At 35.2% G+C, this 21,123-nt stretch overlaps 1 protein-coding gene across 1 annotated transcript in view; it reads left to right on the top strand.

The window, feature by feature from the left end:
- Vha100-1 (V-type ATPase subunit a family protein Vha100-1) overlaps positions 1-21,123 on the top strand; it is a 233,903-nt gene that overhangs the window by 102,706 nt on the left and 110,074 nt on the right. The window contains exons 10-11 of the mRNA XM_090412379.1: positions 11,022-11,172; positions 15,397-15,536. Of these exons, the coding sequence (XP_090268505.1) occupies positions 11,022-11,172; positions 15,397-15,536 (291 nt within the window). The remainder of the gene's footprint in view (positions 1-11,021; positions 11,173-15,396; positions 15,537-21,123) is intronic.

The raw sequence follows: 21,123 nt of genomic DNA, 5'->3' as shown, positions 1-21,123 counted from the left end.
TTCCAATGTCTGATGAACACTGTACTCTCAGACATGTTAGGAAAGGGAGTCATATGTTTCCAAGATGACCTATTAATTTACACCCCAGATTTAACATCACATGAAGAAATTTTAGATAATGTGTTAAATAGATTAAATTTGTCACGTCTATCATTGAAGTGCTCAAAATGTAAATTCTTCATGAGAAAGGTTGAATACCTAGGACATGTTGTCAGTGAGGCTGGAATAATCCCTACTCAAGAAAACATCTCTGCCATTCTAAGAGCTAAAATACCCACCTCCGTGAGACAAGTACGAAGGTACTTAGGAATGGTAAACTTCTATAGAAAATTTATTCCAAATTGTTCTCAAATAATGGAGCCCATAATTAAGTTGACTAAAAAGGGAGAAAAGTTCGTATGGGGAAAGGAACAAGAGTCTGCCCATAAATCTTTAAATTTAGCATTAACTAGATCTCCTGTTCTCACTCATCCCACTCTTGGAGAACCCTTCTATCTTGCAGCAGATGCCTCGAATGATACTATTGCAGCTGTGATAGAACAGAAAAAGAGAGAAGAAATTAGACCCATTGCTTTTCTAAGTAGAAAACTATCTGCATCAGAAAAAAATTACTCAGTTATTGAAAAGGAAGCACTAGCTATTGTACATGCCTTAAGGAAATTCAGATACATGTTACTAGGACAAGAAATTTTTCTAAGATCAGACCATAAACCCCTAACCTTTTTATCCACGATGAAAGATAAAAACCAAAGGATTATTCGATGGGCATTAGAATTACAAGAATTCCAAATACAGATATGTTATATTCCTGGAAAACTCAATGTAGTTGCTGACTACTTATCCAGAGCCCTAGATGATAAAGTAGATGAGGATATCAGTGCAGAAGAAAAGATAGTGAACTTGATAGCTGAAGAAAATGAGGGACAAGAAAACATAAGGAAACCCCCCACACCTTCAGAATTGGACCAAATTCTCCATTATAGAAGCACAAAAGTTGGATCCTACATGGGGAGAAATATATCGACGAATCAAAAATGGGGAAGGAGTCTTGGAGGAACACACGTTTTTGCAGTCCTTATATTTGGATGAAGATGGCCTCCTGATGGCAAAACATGATGTCACCGGAAATTGGAAAAACAAAATAGTAGTTCCTACTGTCATGGTACCGTGGGTGTTATATACCTTTCATGATGCTGATCTAGCAGGACACCAAGGGTTTTTCCGGACATGGGGGAGAATTAGAAATAGATATGTGTGGAAGGGAATGAGACGAGATGTTGAAAGTTATGTGTTTTCATGTCATCTATGTCAAAGGAAATCAAATTATGGAGGAAAGGCTCCTCTTCAACCTTTCCCTATTCCTACTCGCCCTTTTCAAGCTTTGGCCATGGACATTATAGGTCCACTCCCTACTACCTCTAAAGGAAACAAGTATATACTTGTTGTAATAGATATGTTCTCTAGGTTTCCTGAAGCCACAGCAATGAAGAATCAAACTGCGCAAACCGTAGCTGACAAGTTGTTTAAGATGATCATTTCAAGATATGGAACCCCCCAAACACTTCTCACTGATCAAGGTTCAAACTTTACAGCTGAAGTTATGCTTCAATTATGCAAGTTACTGAAGATAAAAAAGCTTTTCACTACTCCTTATCACCCCCAAGGAAATGGAATGTGTGAAAGGATGAATCGTACGCTGAAACAAACCCTATCCAAACTTGCTAATAATCACTTGTATAATTGGGATAAGTTCCTTCCACACACCCTTTTTGCCTGTAGGACAGCCCTGCATGCTGCCATAAAAGAAACCCCTGCTGTAGTTTTATATGGTTTTGAACCACTGTTTCCCAGTGACTTCAAGAACACGCATGCAAACTCAGGATTCCCAGACATTGATCAGTATCTTAACAATATGATCTCTGAAAACAAAATTGCATATGATCTAGTAGCAGAAGCCAGTCAAAACAGCTCACAAAAGGCTAGAGCGTATGTTAATAGACTAAGAACCTATAAGGAATTAAAACCTGGAAGCTTAGTACTTTTGCGACAAGATCATAGTAACAAGAGAACAGGAAAGTTTGGAAAATGTGCAATAGGACCTTATGAAGTTGTTGAAAAGACATCTCCTGTTAACTTTCGAATAAGAGAATCTACAGGAATGAAAAGAACTTTAGTTGTCCACTCAGACCGACTGAAATTGTACAAGAAGAGACCTGACAAATTAGTCTGCCTAGGAGATTCTCTAGAAGCAATATTGGGAAGGGAAAGGAATTACCATAGAAGAACTAATCACAGACGGAACACAAATATTACAAAACAGCCAAAACACAGTGATGCTAATACAGAGCATGAATTGAATTTGGAAGAGACGATCCCATACTACAGACATAAAAGACACGCGGAAATTGTTAATGACAGTAATAAGAAACTTAATGAGCAACAGATTATGAATAAATGCACAAATCATGATAAGGAACCAAATTTCATTCAAACTAGGTATTACTTGAGAAATAGAAAAGGAAATATGTAATCCAGTTTTTTTTTTTTTTTGTTTAAAGGAGCCTAGTGTCAGAAGAAAAATTTTTCTTATAATAAAAATTTTTCAAAGAAAGGGTGAGCCTATGTTAAATTGTGAATGAAGCTATGTTATGTAATTTATTATTTTCATTCACATTTAACATTGCCTATTTAAATATTAATCATGGTTTATATAAAATTGTTTATTATTCCTTATTTAAGAATTACTATTTAATTATTTACCTACTGTTAATATATTAAATAATAATATGTGTAAAATTTATGGTAACTAAATATATATGATGTAACGTAAAGTGTTATTTATAATTAATTTCATATGTAATGAAAATGTTGACTAAGTAGTTCAAATATTCTGTTTATTCTTATTTGTGAAATTATTTAACGTTATGTAATCATTCATGTAGTAGTAGAGCGTTGTATTACATTAGCGAAATGTTTACGTTTAGTCTGTTGTCATGGAGACGCACGCGTAAACAACCACGAATGAAGAGAGCGTGGCGTTCGAACGTAAGGTGGGAGTGAAGGTCATATATGAAGAAAGAGGAGACGATTATTAATTAGAGAGAAGAGAGTTTTGCGGAGCCTGAAGGAAAGTAGGATATAAGCAAGGAAGTGAAAGAAAATTATAAGTTCTCTAGGGCAGAAATTCATGAGAATAGTGTTGAGAAGTGAGCCAAAACATAGTGAATCATATACTTAGCTGCAAGTGAAATAAGCTGTGGTTATAGAGGAAAATTGATGTCGTAATCGGATAAATAAAGAACTGGACATTCAATGAAAAATTCTGATTAGTTCCAGTTAGTCTAGGATTACGTCTTAATTCTGTGTTGCCCTGAGAAGAATATAATGAATTTATCTAGTTTCAGAAAAGTAAACAAGGAAAGATATCAGTGCCTTATTGATGTGTTTTTTTTAGAATAGTGAAGCGCAGTTAACAAAAGTTCAGTTAAAGCGTAGAAGAATTTTATTATGTGTGTTCCGCTAATGTAAATAAGTTAATTCATAAGTGTACTCGCAATAACTTGATGTATTGAAGATTTTATCTGGTAAGAGTAGTTGTATATGTTTGTCTATTCTAGCATTAACTGTAATAGATCTCCGATGCTCAAAGTCCGGAATAAGCTTGCTTGGAATATTGTCTACCTAGATTAGTGCCTGCTGTGAACTTAAGCATTGAACTGACAGATTTGTAGAGACTGACTGATTGTGAAGTTTGTTATTTTAATCTGAGTTAAGAAAATATGTGTTTTGAAGTTGCAAATTGTTTTTGAGAATTTAGAACATCGAACTGGAATGAGAGACTTAGCGAGTTGTATTGAGTTTATTGTATTGTTTCATTTAAAAGTAGAATTATTGTACTTGTTATATATCACATATTAAATGTTTTATTTTGTTAATCTAAATATTGTGTTTGCCTGAATTCCTTATTATTGCACCGTTCATAAATATTCGAATCTTGCGGGAACCCCAAGTGGAATAGTAAATAATTCGGCCTAAACTAATGAGAAGACTGCTAACTTAATTAAGAATTGATCCTACTATTTTATATAGACTAATCTAAAAATAGGGTGGCGCAGTATAATTATAAATTTCCCTATTTTAAGATTGGTAACCAATTGTTAATTAGTTAATTTATAGATAAGTGACTTGAAATAAGACCACGGACTCGAAGGACAAGAGTCGTCACAACACTGCTGCCTTTTCACATTTCAAGTCTTTCGTGGCTTTTTCTACTTCAAGAATGGATATGTATTCCTGACTGTATGCCTGTTGAGTGTTTTTTACAACTGTGCTATCATTGCTTGTTTCATTTAGCAATTTTTCGAAGTAGTTACTTCATACTTCAAATATCTTTTTCTCCCGTTTTCATGTCGCCTTTATCATCAATTCCTTTTTCAGCACTCTTTCTTTCATTTCTAAGCTTCTTCAACAATCTCCAGAATATTTTGCCTCCTTCTTGATATTTATTTTTTATGTTCTTGCCAAAGTCCTCCCATGACTTTTGTTTAGCTAGTTTTACACAGTGTTTAGCTTTCTTACATTTGTCTCTGTATTATCTAAGAGCACAAGTTAACTTATTGCCAGGAACTTTTCATATATTGTCTTCTTTTTCTTCACTGCATCTTTGACTTCCTGTGTCCACCATGGAGTTCTGATTTTTCTATCCTTGATCTTAGTCTACAGTTCATATCTGAGATCTGCTCAACTTTTATTCACTTTAACCACCTTACCGGCCATTATGGATCAAATACGCATCTGCATACACTTTGTATCCATCATATATTTCAATGTAATATCAATAGTATTACAATTTTAATATGCACTTCGCATCCATGATAACTTGAATGTCTATAGACTTCTTGGCCGGTAGCGTGGTTAAAACTTTCTTACATGTTGTTCTTTTCAATATTAAATTAAATTTTATCCTGCTCAAGACTAAATAGTGATCACTTCCAATTTCAAATCCTCTGTTCACTCTGGTGTCTTGCACCAGGGAGAAAACATCACTATCAACAATAACATAGTCAATGACACTTTTCTTATTCCTTGCCTCTTCTCTCCATGTGAATTTGTGCACATGTTTATGTTGGAACATTGAGTTAGTAATAACCAGTCCACCTTCTGAGCAGAAATCCAACAGGTATTTGCCATTATTATTAGCTCTGCTCTTTTCTCCAAATTTTCCCAAAATATTTTTGTATGTCTGACAATCATTTCCTACTCTGCTATTTAGATCCCCAACAAGGACCAACTTTTCCTTTTTCATTGTGTCAGTTGCTTTCTCTAAAGCATCAAAAAATTCCTCCACTTCTACCTTAGTAGAACCTTGTGGGACCATAGGCACAAATAAGTCTCATTGTCCAGTTCCACCTTCTGATATAGATATTTGCCCAGATCACTCTACTTGAGACTGCCTGCCATTCAACAAGATTAGCCTCGTATTTTGTGTTGAATGCTATGGCTACTCCTTTTCCTTGATTGTTATTGCCTGAATATAACATTTTGTATTTATTGCTCAGAAAGATCTTACCAGTTTGTGTCTTTTTTGTTTCAGTCAATCCTATTACGTTGATCTGCTACTAATCTAATTCCTCAGCAAGCTCCACATCTTTGCCATTCAGGCTTCTTATGTTGATAGTACCGATCTTTAACTCTGATGTTGAGTTGGCGTGTGCCAGATTTGTTCCAGTAGCTGACTTTTTGCTGTTTGCCCTGGTTCCCTGGCAAAACCAACCTGGGACATGTTTAACCGGGTGACTCCCCAGCCGGTGTGAAATTTTGTCATGTTCTACCATCATTTTGTATATTGGGGGGATCCCATCCTCATTCATTCAGTATCCAGGTAGATACCCAACAGGGTGCACCACGAAAAGGTGAGGATTGGACATTAGGTCAGAAACCCTGGTCGGTTCTCCACGTTCCTTTTAAAGGCTATGCGAAGGTCTCCTCTCAGTTATACAGCTTTGACCGTTAAACACCCGTGTAGCCATAGTATTCAACTCTAAATTCGAGGCTAATCTTCTTGAATGGCAGACAGTCTCGATCAAACCGATGTGGGCAAATATGAGAATGGGTGACTAGACAATGAGACTTATTTGTGCCTAGGGTCCCACAGAAGGGTCTATTAAAGTAGAAGTGGAGGAATTTTTTGAGGCTTTAGAGAAAGCAGCTGACACAATGAAAAAGGAAAATTTGCTCCTTGTTGGGGATCTAAATAGCAGAGTAGGAAATGATTGTCAGACATACAAAAATATTTTGGGAAAATTTGGAGACAAGAACAAAGCTAATAATAATAGCAAATACTTGTTGGATTTCTGCTCAGGACGTGGGCTGGGTATTACTAACGCAATGTTCCAACATAAACATGTTCACAAATTCACATGGAGAGTAGAAGCAGGGAATAAGGAAAGTCTCATTGACTATGTTATTGTTGATAGTGATGTTTTCTCCCTGGTGCAAGACACCAGAGTGTACAGAGGATTTGAAATTTGGAAGTGATCACTATTTAGTCTTGAGCAGGTTAAAATTGAATTTAATATTGAAAAGAATAACATGTAAGAAAGTTTTAAAGCAAATAAAAGTTGAGCAGATCTCCGATATGAACTGTAGACTAAAATACACAAAGATGATTGAAGAAAAAATGAAAGAGTTTGAGAGCAGGAGCCAAACCTTGGAGATTCAGTGGTAAGCCTTGAAGAAGACCCGATTGATTCAGCCAGAGAGGCATGTGGTGAGGTTGTCTGTAAGGATAGAAAAATCAGAACTCCATGGTGGACACAGGGAGTCAAAGAGGCAGCGAAGAAAAAGAAGAAAGCATATCAAAAGTTTCTGGCAATAAGTAAGCTTGTGCTCTTACAGAATACAGAGACAAATGTAAGAAAGCTAAACACTGTGTAAAACTGGCTAAACAAAAGTTGGGAGGACTTTGGCAAGAAGGTGGCAAGATATTATGGAGGTTGTTGAATAAGCTCAGAAATGCAGGAAAGAATGCTGTAAAAGGAATTAGAGATGACAACGGTTATGTGAAAACAGGAGAAAAAGATATTCTTGATGTGCGGAGTAATAACTTCGAAAAATTGCTAAATGAAAGAAACAGTGATAGCACAGTGGTAAAAAACACTCGACAAGCATACACTCAGGAATACATATCTATACTTCAAGTAGAAAAGCCTGAAATGTGGAAAGGCAGCAGGAGTAGATAATATTCGACCAGAAATGCTCAAGTATGGAGGTATAAAAGTCGTACAGTGACTACGCTGCATAGTTCAGATGGCCTGGACAGAGGGACGAATTCTAAATGATTGGAGTAGAACTCATAATATCTATATAGAAAAAGGGAAATGAAACTGAATGTGAGAATTACAGAGGTATTTCATTACTGAGTGTTCCTGTAAGATTTATGCAAGTATACTTGAGAAACGGTTGAGAAGAATTGTGGAAGAAAAGCTTGGTTAAATATTTCTAAATAAATCTCTACAAGTCTGCAAGATTCCTTGACTAAATTAAATAAATGCTGTAATAGATATGGTATGAAGGTATGCATTAAAAAGACAAAGACAAATAAAATAGGCAGAAACATTTGAAAATATCAAACTGCATTATGAATGGGGAACTTGTAGAACAAGTAAAACATTTCATCTCCTTAGTCACGATTTTTAGTTAAAATGGTAAATTAAATATGGAAATAGATCACAGAATCAACAAAGCTGGTATGGTAGGAAGTCAACTGAATAAATTTATATGGAATAAGAGAGAAATTAGTCGGAACACTAAATTATTTGTATACAAGACAGTGTTTCAACCAATTTTAACAATTGACCAAAGACTAGAGACCACAGATATGAGAGTCCTGAGGAGGATTAGGGGCATGAACAGATGGCATCAATAGCAATATCATATTTAAAACAAGGATATTAGGAAAGAAGTTGACATTGTCAGCATCCAGGAATGCATTAGCAGAGCTAATCTCAGCTAGTGTGATCACTTAAGCAGAATGGGAGAGGAAAGATTAGCAAAACAAGTGTTCTCTGCCAGGTTGGGAGAAAAAATACTCAGAGGAAGACCAAGACATAGGTGGATTGATACAGTAAAAAGTGCCTTAGAAGACAAATATAAGACCTGATAATATTGGAGTCTTGACATTTGACTTATTTGGAGGAAAATGGCAGATAGGAAGTTGGTAATGATGTAAATGTTTCATTAGTACTATGATATCCTGTATTTCCCTTGAGGGTATATATATCAGGAATTTGATGATGACTTAATTTTTGTTGTTTTATTTGGAACAAAATGTGTATTGTGTTATTTGTTTAACTTTGTGAACATATCTGTTCATGCTATACTTGAGTAAACAAATAAGTTTTATCAGCTTTTTTTTTTTTTTCATGTTTGAAGTTAAATCTCTTAAAGATATTTGTCCATGAGCTTTGCTCATAGAGTTTGAGCATTATCATCTTGTTGATAAATGTCTCCTTATCATATCTCCCCCCCCCACACACACACACAAATACAAGTGAACATAGGGTGGGACCTTGTATCTGTGTTACAGCATTCATGGTTCTGCTGGGAAGCATATACAGGTCAGTGCATCTGTCCAATGATACCTTCCCAAACCATCACACTACCTCCACCATAAGTATTGTTTACATAGATATTTCTACAGACAAGTTTCAATTTGCTCTACAAGGCAATACCAGGTGTGTTGTGATATGGAGAGAACCAGGGACACATTATTTTCACTCTAATATTTGTGAAAGGGACACCTATGGTGGAGGCACTGTGATAGTTTGGGGACAGCATCTTGTTGGTTGGATGCACCGACCTGTATGTGCTTTCAAGCAGGACCACAAATGCTTCAACTTATGGAGACAAAGTTGTGAACCCCTGTGTCCATCTACATGCAGAATGTGATAGGGGAGACATTTATCCAAGACGATGATGCTTGTCCTCATCAAGTGAAGCTCATGGACCATATGCTCTAGTAGAGACTATCATACCTACAGATTGGCCAGCCATTTCTTCTGACCTTAATTCTGTTGAGCATGTCTAGGATACTTTAGACAAGCATGTTGCTGCTCTCAACCCCTCTCCCCAAAACCTTGAGGCGTTTAGGAGAGCTTTGCAGGGGCAGAGGTTGCTATTATCAACTGTTCGTCTAGATACAGAATGTGATAGGGGAGACATTTATTAAAGATGATAATACTCGTTCTCATCAAGTGAAACTCGTGGACCAATATTCTCAAGTAGAGCCTGTTGTATGTATGGATTGGCTAACCAGGTCTCCTGACCTTAATTCTGTTGAGCATGTCTGGTATTCTCTCTCTAGACAGATGTGTTGCTGTTCTCAACCCCTCTTCCCAAAACCTTGAGGGACTTAGGAGAGCTTTGCAGGAGCAGTGATTACTATTATCATCAGAGCTCCTGAACACCATGTGAAATAACTGTGAGTGGTGATCACATTCCATATTGAGGCACTTTGACAATCTAACTTGTTTTTGTTCATTGTATTCGTGTACCCATTTGTTGATGAATTAAGGAGGAATACTATTAGAAATACATTTTCTAATAGTTCAGTTTCACAGTATTTAAGGCCTCATGTTACTAAAAAATATTTGTTGATATTTTTGCACAGTCAAATAATAATTCAGTTTAAAAGGATTTTAATTGAACTAGCATAATTTTTTGTAATCCTTTATGAATGGTCACCTGTTTTAAGAACTCCTTAGCATTGTATTTAATGTTTTAATGGGGTGCATGATCTAGTGATGTGCATCTTATAGAGAACTATACTGTTCTCTAATAATTTAACATAATTTGCAACTAATTAATATAATTAATGGCTATTTTAGCCTGTTTTTGTTTAGGAGTGTCCCTTATATTTAATACATTGGCTAACATAACTCAAAAGGGGTATATATATATATATATATATATATATATATATATAGATATAATTTAGGACATTACGGGCGAGTGTAGAAGGCAATTATGGCAGAATAAAAAATGTTGAAAAATTATGTACATACCTTGATTTTGGTTTAAAGATGCCTTCTAAATCCAAGCTCTTGTGGAAGGGGGGGGGGGAGGAGGGAAAGAACATGGGGATGTACTTGGAACACGGGAAATAAGTTTGGGAACCCGGGTTACTATTAATAATATATATATAAATATATATATATATATTATTTTGTTGTGGGGAAAGGAAGGGGAAGGGTATTCTTATGTGGAAACTGGGGCAAGGGTTTACAGGGTGTGGACCGTTTCGGTCATCGTCGGAACTTTGTGGGAATGACTGTAGGGCTATGTCAAGGCTGCAAGATGTGTCTGCCAGCTTAATTATATTAATAGTGTTTTAGAGGAGTAGCATGGGAATTTCCCAGAAATTATACTTAATAATTTGCAACAATTGCAAAAACGTTCAAGGTTCTGCCAGTCTAATTAATTTTTCACAGATTTTCTTGTGTGTTTGTGAAAGTAAGGTTACTGGATAGAGAAGGAATTCTTAAGAGAATACCAAAAGTAAACTCTTCCATTCTAGACTAACAGACATGATAAAGGACCACAGAATTTTTAACAAAATATGAGGGAATGTGCAAACAGGTTGGGTAACATAGCACACATGAAGAGTTCAAGTTTGCTTATAAAAGTAATTTCTAGATAGTTTTATGCAACCAGATGTATATTTTATTATTAAAAAAAAAAAAAAAAAAATTACCTGGAGATGTGTCGTTCTGTTCTGGATGAAACTCTAGAATTAAACAAGACGATTGTTAAAGCAAACTTGTTTCCTTAGATAAATCGTAATTTAAATGTCTGTTAATATTTATCGAAACATCATATTTAATTAAAATAAGTAAATTTCTAGATAAAAATATTGGAAAACATAACTTTAATTGGCGTCTTGTGTTTTCCCTGAATTTGGTACTTCTAACATCAAATATTAAAAAGTCAGTGTGAAATACTTCACTTTCTTATTTTGACAGGATATCAGTGGTAGCAGTGTTCCTTCGATTCTTCACCGAATGGAAGCTAAAGAGGTCCCTCCAACTTTTAATCGGACAAACAAATTTACAAAAGGCTTTCAGAATATTGTTGATGCTTATGGAGTTGCAAAGTATAGGGAAGTAAATCCAGGTAGTAAATCCATTAATATGCCTATTATCTGTATTAGTTAAAAAATAAAAATATTTAGATTTCACAAATGTAGCATTAGTTTTATGACAGAGTAAGTAGAATCCCTTTGGTATATTCTTTGTCAGTAATGGTGTATTGATATTTTAGTACTTTTTATAGTACTTCTATTGCTTTGGAAATGAGTTTGAAAGACAAAATGGGTACACGTAAAGTTTTTTTGGAATTTCTCATTTAAAGAGAGAAAGCAAGGGAAGGAGATGCAGTAGTTTGCATTTTGATTATCTCTTCATAGATTAAATATCTAACTTCATATTTTTTGTAATTGTATATTTCTCATGTTTTTATAGTATCTTATCAGAAATTTTCAGATAAATTTCTGAAAAAAATTTCAGATACTGGCAAACCAGCCCCATGAACACACATCTACAGACATATATATTTCCCCCAATGTCAGGTTCTGTGACAACCCAGTCTTGATTGCTAAAAAAAAATAATAAAAAAAAAAAAGTTACATCATGCACACCCTACACCAAGTGGGATATAATTTGAGGAAGAAGAAGAAGAGATATCTGAAATGCCTATTAATGTTCATCGAAACTTAGCATTTAATAAAAATAAGTAAATTTCTAGGTAAAAATGCTGGAATAATATAAAATAACTTTATTTGGCTACTTTTACTTTAAAGAAATTTTTCATTTTAGTGAATATTAGTAACTTTGGTTATTATTTTTGGTTATATCTTATTTTAGACTCTAGTGTTGAGTGTGTGTGTTAAATTTAATATGGAATATCATTTAGAAAGCATTCACAGTACCGATACAAAGAAGGAAAATGGCAGCTAAGGGATCCTTGTTCACTTCGTTTAGCACAAGGGATTTAGTTTTCAATTTAGAGTATGCTCTATGTATTCATTGCAAGAGAGAATTGGTTATAATACAAAAGTAAGGAATTAAATAGCTTGCTTACGTGGCATCCTTCACACTGGATACCCTCTACATACAATACCCCTCTCCTTATCTCCAGTTTGGAGATAAGGAGAGGGTATTGTATGGAGATTCTTATTAAGTTACCTTTTATCAACGAAAGTCACGAAAGTGTGTTTCCCAGATATAGAGATCAAGGATGTTAGTGAAGCTTTCAGTTTGCAGAAGAGAAAAGTGAAAGAATTGATTGTTATGACAGGAACAAATGATTTGAATGATGTGAGAACTATGAAATGTAAGATGATATGAAAGACATGTTGAAAAAGCAAAAATGAAGAGTAAGGAAGTCAAGATTGTGAGTCTGCTCCTTCAGTATGATAGGACAGACCTGAGAAGAAGGGCAGTGATTTCTAATGAGTCAATGAGAAGATTGTGCAGGAGGAATGGTGTGCAGTTTATAGATGTGTGGAGTGAATTTGATGGATGAAAGAATTACTGGATATTCCAGCGTATAAGTCGACTTTTCAGCATTGAAAAAAAGTACTAAATTTTTTAGGTCGACTTATACACCGGGGTGCTTAAGGGTCAAAGCTGTATAACTGAGAGGAGACCTCCACATAGCCTTTAAAGGAATGCAGAGAACCGACCAGGGCTTCTGACCTAATGTCCAATCCTCACCTTCTCGTGGTGCACCCTGTTGGGTATCTTCCTGGATACTGAACGAACGAGGATGGGCTGGCAATTCGGGATTTAGCTGACCAAATTGTATTCTTATTGGCTTAAACCAATATACAAAATTATGGTACAACATGACAAAATTTCATACCGGCTGGGATGTCGCCCGGTTAAACAAGCCCCCAGTTGTTTTTGCCAGGGAACCAGGATGAACAGCGAAAAGTCAGCTACTGGAACAAATCTGAAAGCACACACCCCAACTCAACATCATCATCCTGAGAAAGATTAAAGGCGTGAACAGATGGCATCAATGGCAATATCATTAAAAACGAGAATATTAGGAAAGAACTTGACATTGTCGGCATCCAGGAATGCGTTAGCAGAGCTAATTTCAGGTGGTATGGTCACTTAAACAGAATGGGCGAGGAAAGATTAGCAAAACAAGTGTTCTCCTCCAGGTTGGAGGAGAACATTTGTTTTGCTAGTCAGGAAAACGACTCAGAGGAAGACCAAGATATAGACGGATTGATACGGTGCAAAGTGCCTTAGATGAAGAAATATAAGATCTGATAATGTTGGAGTCTTGACAAGTAACAGACTGATTTGGAGGAAAATTGTAGACAGGAAGTTAGTAATGATGTAAATTTTTCATGTAGTACTACCATATCCTGTACACCCCTTGAGTGTACAGGATATGGTAGTACTACATTGCAGGAATTTGATGATGATGATTATATGTCGGGTCAAAAATTGATTGCTTTCCAAGAAAAAAACTAGTACGTATCATACTCTGTTAAATTTATTAGCAATATACAAAAAGGGTAAATAAGTAAAAATATTTCAACTTATATAAAATTTATTTACAGAAAAAATTATTTACATGTTATATAATTATTTATTTACAAAAGAAAATAGGTAGGTAACTACATGATTAAAATTTCATTTTAATCATGTAGTTACTCTGGTTCTGTAATTTCTTCCGGTATATCGTCATATAAATTGTATTCGTTTTCTCCATCAGATTTAGCATCAATTTCGTCATCATTATAAACAAAATCATCTTCCAAGCCATCTAGTTTGTTAATGTAGCACATTTTTTAAAAGATTTTATTACTGTATATGGTTTTATTTCATCCCATGCTTTGGCTACCCATTCACACATAGTTACTAAAGACTCATGTTGCATTTGTCTTCCTTTTGTGTAACTTTTCTCTCCTTCTTGTCCACACATTCCACTGTTTTTGTAAACTGTCTTTAAATGGCTTGTTTATACAAACATCCAACGGTTGCACTAGTGAAGTTAACCCACTTGGAATCACTGCCATATTGGTATTACTCTCTCTTAATAAAGATTTTGTGCTCACTGTTAAATGTGATTTGAACATGTCCTGCACTAAAAGACTGTGTGGATTTTTTAATGCACCTTGTCATGCATTCCAAATATTTTTTATCCACAGCTTAACTCCTGCTTTATCCATCCAACCATTCTCATGGACAAAAACGTTTCTTGGAATTTTGATCTTTGGCATTGTTTTTCTTTTAAAAATTATCATAGGTTTTAATTTAGTACCATTGGCCATACATGCAGATACAACTGTGAAACAACTTTTTTCATGTCCAGTTGTTTTTAAAGAAGTAGGTTTACTTCCTTTCAATTCTACTGTTCTATTCCCGATTATGTCAAACATAACTGGAGTTTCATCCATATTTCAGATTTGAGACAATAAATTTTTTTTGCTTTCTTTTAGCAATTATGAATTTTTGAAAACTTAATAACTTATCATCCAAATCCTTTGGCAGCTTCTGTGTGATGAAGTTTAAAAAACCCTACTGACAAGTAGTTATTTCCTTTAATCTTGCAACTCAACTTACAGTAGAACTCTTGCTATTTCAGACAATAATATTTAGTGTCATTTGACCATGAGATGGGTGCAATTGTCTGTTGTACTTCTTCTCAAATGCCAGTTAAAATTTTTGATAGTTTTGGGATAGCCATCCATGACTAGCTAAAAGTTGGAGGCTGACTGCCTTCCATTTTTCAATAGCTAAAATCTCCTCACCTACTTTTGGAAAATAAAAGGCATTAGATTTATTTATAACTGAAGGTACTTGGGCAGAAATTTCATGCTAAATAAAATATTTCACATAAGTGATTCCATAGTTAAGTTGAAAGAAAAACAATAATTAATTAATCATGTCTTGTGACCAAAAAAACTAATTGCATCTTATGGCCCTTTGTTATAAAGGCTTGTTTGCACACTTCATGGGACAAGAAACCCATTTTTCATTAAGGATACAAGAGACACTGAGTTTTAAGTAGTTGAAAGCAAAAGCATTTCTCTCTCTCTCTCTCTCTCCCTCCAAAAAACTCAACATTTTAAGGTTTTCCTTCTGTAAAACAGACCAAAACTGGCTAGTTTGTTCATTTTGCATAAGGAAAACCTAATACACTTGCATCATGGCCTTAACTACCCTAATATTCATATTCAAAAAGAAAGAATGGAAAAAAAAAAGTGTATCCTAAAGCTAGCTACTTACTGCTCATTTGTGGGATATCTTGATTGTTTCTTTATCATGGATTCATACTGTCTTATATAATGCAGTTGTTGTTTTTTTTTATATGCAGCTTTATACACCATCGTTACATTTCCTTTTCTTTTTGCTGTGATGTTTGGTGATGCTGGTCATGGATTGTTAATGACTTTGTTTGCGTTATGGATGGTCCTCAAGGAAAAGGCCTTAGCATCAGAAAAAACCGATAATGAGGTAGTTCTTTATTATTGATGTTTGCCATTTTAGAAAAAGAAAAAATTTAATAATTTATGCTTAATTTATTACATAATTTGAATATTTAAACATTGTAAAATTATAGCTTATTGTAGTTATATATTATATCAATAGATTTATCACAGTAATACAGAATTCATATGTTATAAATGTTCTAAATATTATGTCATTTAATAGATTTGCATTCATTAGCATCACTCTTTGGTGTAGGTCACAGAGAACCTACATCCTCTTTTGCTTGAAACTGAGACTATTTCCAGACCAGATTTTTAATCCTTAATTTGTAGTTTCTATCCAGTTGATTGTCCAAGCATCATCAAATTCCTGACACGTACCCTCAAGGGGTATACAGGATATGCTAGTACTACATGAAAAACTTACTCATTACTAACTAATTACAATTTTCCTCAAAATCAATCTGTTACTTACCTGTCGAGGCTCCAACATTATCAGATCTTATATTTCTGTCTTCTGAGAAACTTTTTACTCTATCAATCCACCTAATATCTTGGTCTTCCTCTGGATCTTTTTACTGCCATACTGGCAGTGAACACTTGTTTTACTAATCTTTCCTCTCCCATTCTGTTTAAGTGACCATACCACCTGAGATTAGCTCTGCTAACGCATTCCTGGATGCTGACAATGTCAAGTTCTTTCCTAATATCCTTGTTTTTAATATGATATTGCCATTGATGTCATCTGTTCATACCTCTAATCTTTCTCAGGACTCTCATATCTGCAGTCTCTAGTCTTTGGTCAAGTGTTTTACTTCTGACTTAGCTCTCAGATCGATTAGTTAAAACTGGTTTGAACACTGTCTTGTATACAGCTAATTTAGCGTTCTGACTAATTGCTCTCCTATTCCATATGAATTTACTCAATTGACTTCTTACCATACCAGCTTTGTTGATTCTATTGTCTATTTCTATATTTAATTTACCATCTTCACTAAAAATCATGCCTAAGTAGCTGAAATGTTTTAGTTGTTCTACAGGTTCTCCGTTCATAACGCAGTTGACATTCTCAACGATTCTGCCTATTTTCATTGTCTTTGTTTTTTTATTGCTGACCTTTATACCATATCTATTACAACAGTTATACAATTTAGTCAGGAATCTTGTAGAGGATTTATTTAGAAGTATAACATCGTCTGCATAAAACAAAGAGCTGACATTAACATCTCCAATGTACATCTTTGTCTAATGCCCCATTGACACCATATAACTGTAGCTTATTGAATAGCTTCTCTCTTGGCACCTTGTCATATGCCTTTTCCAAATCGACAAATATAATTTACTTTTTACTCTATCAGTCCACCTATATCTTGGTCTTCCTCTGGATCTTTTTACTGCCATACTGGCAGTGAACACTTGTTTTGCTAATCTTTCCTCTCCCAATCTGCTTAAGTGACCATACCACCTGATATTAGCTCTGCTAACACATTCCTGGATGCTAACAACAATGTCAAGTTCTTTCCTAATATAATCATTTTTAATATGATATTGCCATTGATGCCATCTGTTCACACCCCTAATCTTTCTCATCTGCAGTCTCTAGTCTTTGAAGTGTTTTATTTCTAACCCAGTTCTCAGATACATAAGTTAAAATTGGCTTGAACACTTTGTTGTATACAGTTAATTTATTGTTTTGACTAATTTCTCTCTTATTCAATATAAATTTATTCAGTTGACTTCCTACCCTACCAGCTTTGTTGATTCCTTTGTCTATTTCCATACTTAACACGTTCGCTGCCAACTACGAGTATACTCGTAGTGGGTAAACCTGCTTCACAAGCCAGCTACGAGTATACTCGTAGGACGCTTACCGCCGGGAACGAGATTATTGTAGTGACCTTGAAGAAGTGAAAATGCTTGGCTTGTGGGGCTAGCTTCAAAACTGTGTATTCCCATAGAACGTATATGCTCTGTACAAGCCAACTACGAGTATACTCGTAGGACGTTTACCTCCGGTAACGAGATTATCGTACTGACCTTGAAGAAGGAAAACTGCTCGGCGTAGGGGAACAGATCATGCCAAAGTAGCGTGGCAGCGAACGTGTTAATTTAACATCTTCACTAAAAACCGTACCTAAGTAGCTGAAATGTTTTACTTGTTCAACAGGTTCTCCATTCACAATGCAGTTGATATTTTCAATGCTTCTGTCTTTGTCTTGTTATTGTTGTCCTTCATACCATATCTATTACAACAGTTATTCGATTTAGTCAAGGAATCTTGCAGACTTATAGTGGATTTATTTAGAAGTATAGCATCATCTGCATAAAGTAAAGAGCTGAGATGCATTTCCAATTTTGATATCATGTTTAATACCATTCCTTCATAATGTGATCCGTATAGATAACGAATAACAGAGGGGATAATGTGCATGCATGTCTGACACGAGATTTAACATTAAACCATATTCCTGTACTTGGTTAAATTCTAACTGCTGACTTACAACTCAAATAAACACTAAGTACAGTTTGATATAATGTCCCATTGACACCATACAACTGTAGTGTTTTGAATAACTTTTCTCTTGGCACCTTGTGATGTGCCTTTACCAGATTTACAAAACGTAAATACAGATCTTTGTTATATTCCCATGATTTCTCAACTATTTCTTGTAAAGTAAAAATCTGATCCTGACAGCCTCTATTTGGCCTGAATCCAGCTTGCTTCCACCAAGCTGGATCCACTTCTTCACCAAGTTTTGCTTCCACAAACCTTCACAACTGTTTCTCAAGTATACTTGAATAAATCTTATCAGGAACACTCAATAGAGAAATACCTCTGTAATTCTCACGCTCAGTTTTATTTCCCTTTTCATATATGGGTACTATGAGAACTACTCCAATCATCTGGAATTCATCCCTCTGTACAGGCCTTCTGAACTATGCAGTGCAGCCACTGTGAGACTTTTATGCCTCTATACTTGAGCATTTCTGTTTGAATATTATCTACTCCTGCTGCCTTTCCACATTTCAGGCTTTTCAATGGCTTTTACTAGTTCCAGTTTGGATATGTATGCCTGTTAAGTGTTTTTTTTTTACCACTGTGCTATCACTGATTGTTTCATTTAGCAATTTTTCAAAGTAATTACTCTATACATCAAGGATATCTTTTTCTCCAGTTTTCATGTCACCTTTATCATCTCTAATTCCTTTTATAGCAGTCTTTCATCATTTCTCAGCTTTTTCAACAATCTCCAGAATATCTTACAACTTCTTGATATTTATTTTCTATGTTCTTACCAAAGTCTTCCCATGACTTTTATTTAACTATTTTTACATAGTGTTTAGCGTTCTTACATTACCTCACCACATTCCTCTCTGGCTGAATCAATGTTTTCTTCACAGCTTGCCAATGAATCTCTAAGGTCTCTTTAAGGTTGAAAAATAAGAATGCCATGGTGGACATAAGAATAAAGAAGTAGTTCTGGAGCATATGGAAAGTTTGTAGCAAATATGTCAGCAAATGCCCTAAAATAATACAGAGAAGAATAAAAGAGATAATTGTTTGAAAATATCTAAGCAAAACGGATGGGTAAATTCATTAAAAATATAGAAGGCAAATATCAGGAAGGTGGCAACATGTTCTGGAAACTATTGAAAAATCTTAAAATGGAGGAAACAGTAATGTAAAAGGAATTAAAGGTGACATGAAAATTGATAACGGCATCCTAGATATCTGGAATAATTACTTTGAAAGACTGTTAAACAAAATAAACAGTGACGGAAGTGACAATAGTAGAATATTTTAATGAATAATGCTAACTGGAGTGGTATCAATTCTTGGGGTAGAAAAAGTTTGTAAAACTTAATGTGGAAATGCAACTTGAGTAGATGGTGATATTATTATTATTATTTATATGGGTATTCCATGGAGTCGACTCGTCCCATGAGATCCACTATATTCATTAACACAATACCTATCATACAATTCCTTAAATTTGTACACTGTTGGGATACTCACAGCCACCTCTGGCAATCCATTCCACTCATTCATCACTCTCCAAGTAAAGAACCTACTCTGCAGATCCTTACTATAACCACTTCCAGGTCGGAAACTTGTTTAGCCCCCCCACTCCCCAAGTATTGAAAAATTTCATTTGTCCATCTTATGGAATCCCTTTAGTAATTTATCTATTATATCCCCTCTCCTCTGCCTGTAAGCTAAACTCTGCAGCCCACACACACACACACTTTCAATCTTTCCTCAATCATTCCACAGACCTGTCGCCAGCTTGATGACTCGTAACTGAATCCTCTCCTCCAAATCCCTATCTCCTAGAAATACAGGTAGTCAGCAGTAGTCAACATGTGGCCACATAGCCTTATAAAGAGGGATAATAACCTCCTTATTTTTACTTGTCAATGTGTGTTCATCATCCAAGTAATCCTCTGATCTATATTGCCAACTCTTGCAGTATGTTCTCTGAATTTCAAATTTCTATCCACTATCAGATCCCTAGTCTTATCAATTTCCTGTAAACTAGTACCATCAATATGATAGGAAGTGTGCAATCTTTTCATCCCTAAGTGTATTGCCTTATATTTTACAACAGGGCTGTCCAAAGCACTGCCCTGGGCCGCATGCAGCCTGTGGTGCAATTTTGTGCAGCCTGTCTGTGGGTTTGATTTTTACGAGCAAAAAATAAAATAACAATTTGAATCGAATGTTTATTAGATATTTTAATTCTTTCACTAATTGATAATCTCGATGTTGGTAATTTTATTTGCTGTTTTTATGTCACTATATACCCAAGTGTTTTTCAAATGTTAGATGTGTCAAAGAAGCATTCTTACACTGTTTTGTTCCAACGCACATGCTGGGTGCTCACGAGGAACGTGAGCGTGCGATTAGTGTTGTTCATTTGTTCAGCTATCAAGGTTGTGTCACTGCTGCTCACCGAATTGCTAGATACACATTGTGATGTGGCCCTCGGATAAATATTTTTTTCTAATCTGGCCCTCGGATTACCTATGGTTGGACAGCCCTGTTTTACAACATTGAATTGACAACTATTGTCCATACTGTCAATTTATTTAAATCATCCTGTAAGATATCTACATTGCCTTTATCAACAGTTGCTCTTCCTAGTTTTGAATCATCAGCAGACAACTGAATATCCTCCTTCAAATGTTCCGCTATATCATTAATGTACAAATTAAAGAGTAGTGGTGTTAGTACAGAGCCCTGGGGCACTCCACTAGTCATCCTCATTCACTTTTATCTCACTCCACCATACATCACCCTCTGATATATATCAGCAGCACCCCACCCTTCTATGCCACCGTCCTCATATCCATTTGTTCCAACTTATGTAATAGTTTTTCATGGGGTAATCTGTCAAATGCCTTTGCAGAGTCCAGCAGTATCATGCTGTAACCTTATAAAATGTGAATAAAATAACTGAGCAGGACTTACATTTTACAAGGCTATGCTGCCCCCTGTAGATTCATATTCCTATACATACATTCCTGAATTTTACTTTTAATCTATCTACATTTCCAATACTTTATTAACCACCACTCCAAACATGCTAATTAGTATGTAATTTGTTACT

Source organism: Typopeltis vanoorti, chromosome 22 (genome assembly GCF_054136105.1).
Source record: "Typopeltis vanoorti isolate ZY-2024b chromosome 22, IOZ_Tvanoo_1.0, whole genome shotgun sequence".
NCBI lineage: Eukaryota > Metazoa > Arthropoda > Arachnida > Uropygi > Thelyphonidae > Typopeltis > Typopeltis vanoorti.
This window is presented reverse-complemented; position numbering and strand designations above follow the sequence as displayed.